General features: G+C 49.2%; 1 protein-coding gene across 2 annotated transcripts; it reads left to right on the top strand.

Moving 5' to 3' along the window:
• Positions 1–612: 612 nt before the first annotated feature.
• LOC123127881 (ELMO domain-containing protein A) lies at positions 613–4,013 on the top strand. Of its 2 annotated transcripts, XM_044547733.1 has the most exons (9): positions 617–1,006; positions 1,091–1,200; positions 1,537–1,605; positions 1,911–2,026; positions 2,132–2,186; positions 2,621–2,741; positions 2,862–2,909; positions 3,219–3,313; positions 3,511–4,013. In XM_044547733.1, exons 1-9 carry the CDS (start codon positions 913–915, stop codon positions 3,610–3,612), a joined length of 810 nt encoding a protein of 269 aa, XP_044403668.1. In that variant the 5' UTR covers positions 617–912; the 3' UTR covers positions 3,613–4,013. The 2 variants fall into 2 exon arrangements, with proteins under 2 accessions (XP_044403667.1, XP_044403668.1); XM_044547732.1 differs by having other exon boundaries at positions 613–1,200.
• Positions 4,014–11,356: the final 7,343 nt, after the last annotated feature.

Genomic DNA, 11,356 nt, shown 5'->3' with positions numbered 1-11,356 from the left:
AAACGTCTGTACGATCAAGGCTTTCAATTCAGGGTGAAAATGTTGTGTCTGAACATGGAGTAGCGGCAACATTTTAGCACTTCACTCAATTTCATGAAGACATGCGTGATTGGGAAACTCACGTGCAACTGCAAAATGATTTGGTTGAGCATATATGGGTTCATGTTGACAACCAATAGATGTATCTTCTTTTATTCGTTTGCAAAACTATGTGAAACATTTTTATTTGTATTTGGCTTATAAAACTATACTATTTATTTGGGCGGTCAAACTATTTTGCTTGTAAAACATTTTTATTTGACAATATGTTGAATGCAAATCAATGCAAAATTGAGCGGCCAGCCGGCCACGCCGACATATGGGTCGACGCGTTGGACGCGCTGCCGACCTATATCAAAAACAGGGCGGACGCCGGGCAGGCGGCCGACCCAAACGGACGAATAACATAAAGATTTGCATCTACAAAAGCATCCTGTTTATACGCCCTTAAAAAAATACTCAGTACTATTCAAACACAAATACCCCGAATCAGATCATAGAAAGAAAAGGAGCGAATCAAAGAGAAGCATGGCACGCTGGGATGGATTATTCATTTATTTGCAGCATCGCTGCCACCACCAGCAGTTCACCAGCGCAGCAGCAGCGGAGCGCCCCCAACCAGAAAGAGAAAGAGGCAGGCAGCACAGCCGAGCCAACCAACTAACCAACGGACGGAAGAGACCGCCGCGAAGCCTCGCCAATCCGGCCCCCTTCCCTCCTTTTCCTCTCCCGCCTACTTGGGATCCGCTCGCGCGATCCCGCCGCCGAGACTCGAGCTCCGGCCGGCGCATGGACCCCCGCCGTCGCGCGGATCGCGCCGAGTAGCGGGAGGTAGAGGTGGCAGAGACGCCGGCGCCAAGGGGCGAGGCGGGCATGGACACCAACGCCGGCTCCTTCGTCGCCGTCCGGCGGCTCGCCGGCTCCGACCGCGCGGCCGGCGCCGTCGCGTTCCATCACTCGTCCTCAGGTTGGCCCTTCTCCGACTTCTCTGTCTCCTCTTCGCCAATGGATGCTTACCTTACGCTTCGAGTGTTCGCGTGCGCTGCTGCAGCGGAGGTCGTGACCGGCTCGACGGCATGGATAGGGAGGGGGCTCTCCTGCGTCTGTGTGCAGAGTAGGGACAGCGACGCCCGCCTTTCCTTCGATTTGACTCCCGTTCAGGTGAACATAGCTTAGCTCCCCCTTCAGTCATTTGATCCCCAGGTTTGCCTCTCTGGTGTCAATGTTGCGCCAGAATTTGGAGAACGATCGCGAGCTTGTAATTTTTTGGCTTAGCGTCCCCGAAGCTCATCTCGTGTTTGCTAACCCACACCCGGATCTCGCATTGCTTTATGCACTTTTATGCTTACATACTGCAGTGCAACTAACTGGCTTTCATGCTACTTTGAACACACTTCAGTTTTTCTCGACTAATTTTGTGCGTTTCTCGTGTTAACCACAGGATATTAAAGTTTTCCATGGAAGTAATATCTTTGCCTTTTGCCTTGCCTGTTCCAGGAAGAGTGCCTACTGAGGTTACAGAACCGGATAGAAATTCAGTATGATAGTTCAAACATAGAGCATCAGGTACCTGCGTTTTCTTGATATTGCCACCGAACTGTTCATACATGGATCGTAGTTGAGTACTTATATTCCATATTGTTCTGTTCAGAAGTGGGCGAGTGCCACTTTTGCCAAATTTCCTCAACTAATCTCTTGGTACAAGATGACTCTTGAAAGTGGAGTTAGTTACTAAGTTAGGTAGTTCTGGTAGTCCATATTGTTTCTTTATGAAGTGGGGGCGCACTATATCTTGCAAGCTTCAATACAAAATGACCCTTCATAAATTGGAACTATTTATTAAGCCGTGACCTCATTTTTCGCTCTATCAGGAAGAACTGAAGGCCCTTTGGTGCGCCTCCTTTCCTGGAACTGAGCTTAGGGGCCTAATATCGGAACAATGGAAAGAGATGGGCTGGCAAGGGAAAGATCCATCCACGGATTTTAGGTATTGTATTTATCTTTCATTCCAGTTACTACGCTCCATATCAGTATTCTGTCGCTAAACTACAGAACTTGAGATGTATGATTTTTTGCCGTGTTTGCATTACAGAGGTGGAGGCTTCATCTCCTTGGAGAATTTATTGTTCTTCGCCAGGAACTATCCGGTGAGTGTAGTTGTCAATTCCAAGGATATGTGTATCCTATGATTCATTTAGTCACTGTTTACAGGATGAAGTTCTGACAAAGTCTTCACTCTTTAGCAGTTAACACTTATGTTTGAACACAATAGGCATAATATAGATGGCTTTGCAATGCTGCAGTGCTAAATATGAAATGTGGCACTGTTTGCTCTTACTGGATGTAGGGCATGTAGTATTCCTCTGATAATTGCCTTAATGTAGAAAAGTAAAGAAGAAAATGTAAAGTGTATCCAGTAGACTAAATAAAGCGAATCCAAGGTACACCTTACAGAATAAAATGCAGAAATAGTCCAGTTTTACCTTTAATGTTGCTCAATATGACACTGAAACAGTAATCTCGTACCCTTATTTTTTTTCTTTTTATGGTCATCACACTAAGCAATGCATGCCCTGTACAGAAATCTTTTCAGGAACTTCTTCGTAAGCAGAATGGTGACCGTGCAATTTGGGAGTATCCATTTGCGGTAGCTGGTGTAAATATAACATTCATGCTCATTCAGATGCTTGATCTACAAGCAGGTTTTGTTGCCAAAAGTTTTGTGCTTATCATTGTTTACCAGATAATACTAGTTCCTGCAGTGAAATGTGGAGTATCCATTTTCATGTTGAACTGACACGTGATCTTTGTTTCCTCTGCAGTCAAACCAAGGTCATTGTTGGGAGCTGTTTTCCTAAAGCTACTTTCAGGTACAGTCTTTCTTTCCTCTTTCCTTTTATGGAGAGCAGTTGAGAATCTACAAGAGCTGCTTACGATTAGGTTTTTTCCACGGCAGCTGAACAATATATGCTTGTGATGACTACAAGTGCATTAACAGTTCTTACCACTTACCGATAATTTTTCATTATTAAATTGATAAGGAGTGTTCTCTGAATTCTCCTTTATGGCCCAAAGCCAGCATATCATACTTTTTAGTTATAGTACTTCTTAAAAGTAGACACCACATACTACTAATACTCCTGATGCTGATTTCTCATTTATTTATTTTTGTAATTCAGAAAATGATCGAGCCTTTGATATCCTGTACTGCATAACCTTCAAGCTGATGGATCAGCAATGGCTTGACATGCATGCTACTTACATGGACTTCAATGTATGATGCCGTTCTACCCAAATTCTTGCAACCAGGAATATTTCTCCCCTATCAGGGCCTGTTTGGAACAAATACCGACACTTCACCAAGAAATGCCACTGTTCCAGACAGGCCCTTAACCTTAACACTTTTTGAACAGCTTCATGTATTCGAACTTAAGAGTCCTTCCTGACCTGATTACACTACTAAAATTGCAGACAGTCATGAAATCCACACGACGGCAGCTAGAAAGGGAGCTGTTGATTGAAGATATTCAGCGGGTTGAGGATATGCCATCGTACAAGCTTCTAGCCCGCTAGCTAGTAACTGAAACCTTAACATGGCTTACATGTCGCCGCGAGGCTTGAATCGCTGAACGATGCAGCCAGTGTCCTTATACAGCGAGAGAATTCCAAGATGTAGATGCCCCTGTATCTTGTTGCGTTTTAGGTACTCTGATAACCCGGGCTCTCATGTATTTACATAGTAGGGTTTTCTTGGCCAGCATGTCACGTAGGGTGACTCCAGTATCCGACCAACTACCAGGAGGGCAGAGTATTTGTAGGGTGTGTGTGTGTGTGCTGTTAAAGTTTGGTTATTGCCCATAATACCACGGAATGTAGTCCTTGTCTCTGTCCTTGTAACCAGGAGCCTCTTGTGAAAGCTAATCTGAGTGCGCAGCAACTACCATAGCTGTTGTTGCTAGTCTCCAGCTGATACAGATCCGATGTTTTCTTCATTGCTTTCCATGACAGGGATTTTCAACAGTTGTTGGTCGATGCTGGGATTGTGCAAGGCTCTCTTCCCTGCCAATACTTGGGATTGCCCCTTGGGATTCGAAAACCAAAGAGAGTTGAGATTCAACCGCTGATTGATAAAATGGCCGGAAAAATTTCGTTGAGGAAAGGCAGAATGCTTAATAGGAGAGGAAGATTAGTGTACATCAACTCGGTGGTCACGGCAACGGCAGCTTACTTCTTGACAGCCTTTGCCCCGGATAAGTGGTTTATTAAGAAGGTGGATAAGTTGAGAAGAAACTTTCTTTGGGAGGTCGCAACTGGAAGCAAGTTTGCTCCCCAATAAGATGTGGTGGGCTAGGGGTCAAAAACATTGACTGCTTCAGCTGTGCTCTCCGTCTAAGGTGGGAATGGTTTCGATGGGAAGATGAGGATAGGCCATGGAAGGGATCGCCGACGCCTTGCGATGAGATGGATAAGCAGTTGTTTACGAGCTGCGCGTCGATTTAGCTGGGAGACGGCAACATTGCGGCGTTCTGGAGGGACCGATGGCTAAACGGGGAGGCCTCATGTCTTATGTATCCTGAACTATACCAACTGGCCAGATTCAAGAAGATGTCGGTTAGAGAGGCGCTCCACAATGGAAGATGGATGCTTGGGTTACAGAGAATGACAACGGAAGGGCAGCTCAATTAGTTCGTCCGGCTTTGGGAGGAACTTCAATCGATTCAGCTCACGGACAGCAAAGACAAGATCCTCTGGAACCTGATTGCTAATCGAAAATACTCTGCCGTCTCTGCTTATGACACCCACTTTGTGGCAAGGATAAACAAGCCTGGGCTGGCCCAAGTGTGGAGGGGCAAGATGAAAGGAAAAGTTAAATTCTACTTATGGTTGTTGCTGCAAAACAGAAATTGGACGGCCGAACACATCACCCTGGCCTGCTGCTTTGCGAAAGAGGTTTGGCTCCAGTTCTAGCAACCTGACGACATGATGGGCATGTTGGCCTCCTCGACAACCTCCATTGGAGAGTGGTGGTCTCGGCTATGCACATGCGATGGAACCAAGGACAAGAACAGAGATGAAATCACACTCGCTGCTTACATAGTGTGGAACCTGTGGAAAGAAAGAAACCGTAGGGTCTTTGAGCAGAAGGAGCTGACGCCGACTGCACTTGCTGGACTGATAAGAGAAGACGTCAAGATTTTCTACAAGGCCACCAAAGCGGCAGGCACTGGGGACACATAAAAACACATGACATCTTTTCATTTTTTTTTTGGAAATGGAGGTAAGCCCCCGGCCTCTGCATCATGATGATGCATGCGGCCCTTTTATTAAAAATCCAGAAAGTATCATCATAAAGGTCTTACAGTTCGCAGACACATAAAAAGGCACTGGGGACACATAAAAACACATGGCGTCTTTTCATATTCTTTTTCTTTGTCTTTCTCCTGTCAATACTCTCTGACCAAAGGCCGGGCTCTTGGCCTGGATTTGTCCGAATTGTGTAAAACTTCTATTCTTCTTTAATGCCAAAGCAGAGCTCCTGCTGTTCACGTCAAAGATGCATGAACCTTGTTCCAAATGCAGACCATTTTGCGGTATGTGGCCTAGCTGTAGCACAGAACCTACACCCTCGGTCCCATAATAAAAGTGTTTTTGACACTAGTGTACTAGGCAAGTATACCTGCCTGTTCAACCAAATTACTAAAGAATGAGTTATTTAACAATATAGAGAAAAGGGAGTCTGAAGTCTGAACAATGGTTACAGGCTTACAGCAGCCCCAGGGGTGGTGGTGGTGCTTGCTTGCTGTCTGGGTCAGGTGGCTTCCACTATTTTTTCTTTGATGTATACTTCCTTTTTTCTCTTTCATGAACTACTTTTGTACCTTTTATTTGAAATTTAATAAAAATACGCAGCAGAGTCCTGTTGTTTCCCTTAAAAAAAACCTACAAGCGGCTGGCTGATACTGCACCCTCAAAAGCTGATGCGTAGAATTGGCACCGCACCGCACGCTATTGTTTGGGTCGTGCAAGTATGATGATCTTACTTACTATCGATGGATTTTCAATTGGGTAATCAATCGATGAACACATCCTTCAGTTATGCTCAAAGTTGTCTGCAACTGGTTAAACCCTCTTACCACGTGTGGGTAAGGGTCTAGGACCGATTGCTAGAGAGATATAGAGGTTCCGACCAAACGAACACGCTACCGCTTTGGTTCTCTAGGCTCTGTAGGCCGACGCCTTGCCATCCCTTTTGGGGATCAAAATGGGAGTAGGGTTGCCATGGTGTATTTGACATGTGTGCAACCGTGCAGTCGCCGAGATCAGAGAAGATCTGCCCATGTTCATTCATCTATCTAAGTACCTGGCATGAAGCTGTCGAGGACACACGAAAGGCATCATCATAGGAGGAATCCTGATGGGGCGTTAGATTTCACCCGTCCTATCATATTATCGATCTGGGGTGGGGATACCGATTGCCTCGGAGAGCACTCAGTCTTGCCAACCCTGTACTGTGTTGAAACTTCAACGGGTCTGATCAAGTATCCTGCCACCTTGTGCCTACATACGGGCCTTGTCGGTATGTTGATCAATATATGATCCTCTTAGCCGTATATGAACGAGTTTTTGTTTGAAGCAACGGGCTTGCAATCCTCCTTGTAGTCGGCGCAATCCTCCTTGTTCGTGGAATAGATGTAAAAGCAAGGTGAAACTAAGGAAAATATATTCATCAACATCCTGCAATCCTCCTTCTAGTCGGCGCCCATCCATGTTTGTGAGTAAAAGCATCTCGAATCACCATCTTGATCAGGTTGACTCCTTCAAGATCTTTTCACCCGGGTTTCTTCCGCAGCATCGCCCAAAAATTGGTGTAATTACACATCGTAAAAACCGCATTAGCAGGATCATTAGAGAATTTTTGTCGGAAGCAAGCAACATTGCGTGTCTTCCATATTGTCCACACTACAACCGCTGCCTCACAAAGTAGCGGGTTGCGTGGCTTCACTCGAAATGAAAAAGATCCCTTGTGTCAGTATAGGAGATCTACGGAGATTCAGAGCAGACAACACCACCTACCAGATAAATCTAGCTACAGAACATATAAATAAAAGGTAATCTACAGTTCCATCCTCGGAGCAGAAATGACTTTGCTTATTTCCTGCCCACCCATCCTTCGTTGGTATGCTGTTCTTCAGCAGCAACCAAAATGAAAATCTTGATCTCCAAGGGCATTTTGATTTTTCACAAGTTGTTGTAATGGACCACTGCCACTGTCTTGAGCCGTAAAAACTATAGTTGAGACTTTTTTTTAGATGAAAACTAGTTGAGACAAGAGATGGCCTCCTGCTACACGTACCAACAACGAGTTCTTCTTCTACCCCTAAAAAAACCCCGAGTTCTTCTCATGTCCGCCGGTGCGCGCTCGCGCGTTTGTCTCCGAAGTGGCACGATTTTCCTATGGGTTAGAGCAACTCAAACGTGCCGAGTCAAATCGACAGCTATTTTGTCTGTTTTTTTATCTGTTTGGATCGGTCGCCTACTCGGCGTCCGTCCTATTTTTTTTTGGATTGGTTGTACGTCCAACGTCCACGACTCATTTTATGTCCGAGCACAAATTTGAAAGGCCCGCGGTCATAGATCATGCCAGTGGCCATGCTGTCGTCCAAAGTTCACGCCGACACCATGCCAGCGGCCGGCATACAATGTCAACCTTCAAAAAACCCACCACACAGTTCATACTAGCGCACTTGTCAGCGGCCGCACACATGCCAACACATAGAAAGGGGGCGGGAAGTCGACCACGCCATCTCGACTGTGGTCATGCCATCACACTTGCCGAAATACAAAAAAGGGACAACGCTTGCCGTCATAGTTCACTCGTCATCAAACTTGAGCATGTCGGCCTTCATCTTCTCGAACCATGGCCTGTTCCTCGGCAACACGGTTTTGAGGTCCACCTTCATGATCTCCACCCCGTCATCATGCTAGCGAGCGTCACTTCTTTCGCTTTGGTCTTGGCATTGGCGGCCTCCATCTCAAGCATCTTGGCTTGCTTCTCGTCGTCCATCTCAAGCCTCCTCCTTTGGATCTCCATGAAGGCGTTCATTTGCTCTCCCTTGTCTTGCCGGCGCTTCTTCTCCCTTGAGTCCTTTTTGCTCATCATGCCCTCCACGATTGCAAGCAAGGTGATCGACGCCGCATCCCGCTTGTCCTCCTTCTTGGAGTTAGTCTTCCCCCGCGGCCGTGGCTTTTCTTCCTCCCCAACGGCCCAACCTCCTCCACGGCTTTCTTCCCCCCATGCGCCATGAGGGTGACATTGCGCCTTGAACTTCTCCTCCCCATTGATGACCATCCAACAATGGGAGAGGTTGAAGGACTTGCCCTCATGTTGGGCCTTGAATGCCTCCAAAGCTTAGAATGCGTACAAATGAATAGCATGCAAGCATATGGGCAAATGGATATGCAAATGGACATGCAAGCATAACGGGAATGGAAATGAAGAGGGGTGCATGTATACCATATCTTGCATGCTGATGGCGCTCATGGGGCGTGCCTTGATGCTCTCAAGGGTGGCACAAAACTTGTTGCACTCTTATTGTATCACCCTCCATTGCTTCGAAATGGACACCCACCCATGCATGCTATGCATTTGGTAGGACGGAAACTTCTCGCGTTCATGAAACTCACGATGGACACGAATCCAAAAGGTTGATGCCTTTTGTTCGGCGCCGACCTTGGGTCTTGCCAATGTCCCTCCAACATTCAAAAAGGAGTTTGTTCTTGGACAACGTGTATGCCTTTGTCCGCTTGCTCTTGCGCTTCGGCTTCGCCCCAGCGGCTTGGTTGGCGAGCTCGTCCTCTAACAAAGGCTCCCCGTCGATGTCCATTTCATCCTCTTCCTCGAGGTTGTAGTCCTTCGGGAACTCGTGGTCGAGCGGGAAGCCGTCCGGGCCGACCTAATCTTCCATCAAGGTGTCATGCATGTCAGCTTGATCATAGGTCGCCATTGTGAATGGCGCTCGCTCGTCTTGGCTTTGGGTCAAATTGGGATCGTAGGCAGCCACGGCGGAACTACCATCGGAGCCAGCGGCCGCCGCACCACCTTCGAAGATGATGTTCTCCATGATGAAACGGTTGGCCGTTTCCTCGTCGCCGGCCGTCGGCATTCTGTCGAACAGGTTGTGGGAGCTGGGGAGCACGTCGGCTGGCATCTCCAACGGGCGTTTCCTCGCCCCTCCGGTTGATGATGCACCGACCACCAGCGTGGCATTGATGTTGATGGGCATGGGCGCAGGCGTGAAAGGCGCCACCACACTCACCTCCGGCGAGCATTCCCTGACAAGTCGAGAGGCTTGCGGATAGACGTGGAAGCCGGGAATCGGGAGCGTGGCTGACGCGCGCGACGACTCTGGGAGCACCATCTGAGGAAACACGGACGAGCTCATGCTAGCCGTGGCCTCGGCGACGGTGACGAGCCCGTGCTAGTTAAGGTTTAACCCTAGGTAGATCAAGGCCTCCCTCATTTCCGCCACCACTCAGGCGTTGGTTTCCTCCTGCTGTACAACAGCGGTGAGGGCAGCCACGGCCGCTGCTTTCTCCCTTGCGTCCACCGCGTGCCTCTGACTGTTTCTCTTGGCCGACTGCATGACCCGCTCCTCGAGTGTCAGCTGCTTCTTCTTCTTTGGCGGCGTAGCGGTCTTGCGGGGACGTGGGGCTTGCCTTTGAAGTGTGGGGAGGGGGGTGGCGGAGGTGAGGCCGGATGAGGTGAGGGAGGCGAGGCCAGCGGCGGCATAGAGGGCGTCGTCCATGGCGAGCGGGCGGGAGGTTTTGGGATATTGGAGGGAAATGATGGTCGCTTTGCCATTGACTGGCGGGCCAGGGGAGGAGTAGGTGCATGCCGCGCGCATCCGCCTCGTGCCCGCGCCGATGCAATGAGCCTAAAAATTGGGTTGGGAATGGGTCGGTAGGAGGATGAAAAGCGGACGCGCTTCCGTTTGGATTGACGCGTTGGGCTGACTATTCTATCCACGACGACCAAAATGGACACGCGCGGACGAAATGAGCCAGCATGTTGGAGTTGCTCTTAGAGCATCTACAACCGATATGTCAAATATGACCCCTCAAATGCCCACGGACGCGTCAGGGAGCATCCGCGGGCAGTGACCGGGTACGCCTCAAATTTCATTAATTCTATCCGGATATCTCATACTAGATTCTTAAATCCATACAAAGACATCCAAACGAAATAGACCTACTTACTACGTTGATCACCTAGCTACTCATCGTCGGAGATGTGGGCGATCTCCGTCACCGGCTCCGGCAGTATTGGCGGCAGCTGTAGCTCTGCCTCCGTCGGTGCCTCCGGCTGCTCCGCTCCGGCCTCCTTCGCCTCTATCTCCATGCCGAGTTCGACGAACAGCGCGCCGGACGCTGCCTGCTCCTGCCGGAGGAACGCCCATAGGCCTCATCCAGGATGGCCTGTTGCTCCGCCATCTTGTCGCACTAGGCGATGGCAAACTCCGCCTCCGCCTGGTCCATGTGGAAGCCCGACAGCTGCTGCTCCTCCGCATCCTCCCCCTTCATCGCAGCTAGCTCCTCCTCCTCCTCTTCCCCCGACTGCTCATCCTTTTCCTTCGGCTCTGGCAAGTCGGAAGGCAGCCCGACAACAATGCGGGCAGCGCACACGGCTTGTCTTGTGTAGTATGTTATCTTCCTTCGGACCATGACGGAGCGCCGGAACATGGGCAGAGCGCCGGAGCGGGAGAGGAAGGAGGTGGATGGGCTCGGACTGGAGGCACGGAGAGGAGGAAGGTGGGTGGACTAGGGTTGCGGGACTTCGGCCGAGTTAAATAGGCGGATTTGCTCTCGAGCGGCGAGCCGAAGCGGCGCCACACGATGTTCACACCGCGACGACGGAGGAGGCGTTCGTCGGACCGTCGGGTTTCCGGGCGAGTCCGCGTGGGACCCCTTCAGCAGTCCTACGTGGCGGGCGTTCCGAACGCGCCCAGCCATCCCCGATCCGCCCCATATTTAGGCCGGATATGAGGGGTGCCGGTCAACCCGGGCGTTTGAGCCCCGTTTGAAGGGGCCATCTAGGCCAGAAAATCGTGACAGGTGAATGATCGGCGGCACGCTCCGACGTATGAGGTGAGTTTGAGACACCCAAGTGTAGATGCTCTTATCTGGAAATCTTGTTTTTATGCGTGTGGCCAAATTTGGATCAAATTGTTTGTATCATACACATGTGGACCTAATCCATTGTGTGGCAAATGTATAAATCTTGGTGCCAATCACATGCTGCAGTTGGAGGCACTGTTAC

This window comes from Triticum aestivum, chromosome 6A, assembly GCF_018294505.1.
Source record: "Triticum aestivum cultivar Chinese Spring chromosome 6A, IWGSC CS RefSeq v2.1, whole genome shotgun sequence".
Lineage (NCBI taxonomy): Eukaryota > Viridiplantae > Streptophyta > Magnoliopsida > Poales > Poaceae > Triticum > Triticum aestivum.
This window is presented reverse-complemented; position numbering and strand designations above follow the sequence as displayed.

Excerpts from the sequence above, each read along its gene's own strand:
- LOC123127881 (XM_044547732.1), top strand. The coding sequence starts at position 913 with ATGGACACCAACGCCGGCTCCTTCGTCGCCGTCCGGCGGCTCGCCGGC. Across the intron at positions 1,201-1,536 it reads TCGATTTGACTCCCGTTCAG|GAAGAGTGCCTACTGAGGTT; the intron begins GTGAACATAGCT and ends TGCCTGTTCCAG. Across the intron at positions 2,910-3,218 it reads TTTCCTAAAGCTACTTTCAG|AAAATGATCGAGCCTTTGAT; the intron begins GTACAGTCTTTC and ends TTTGTAATTCAG.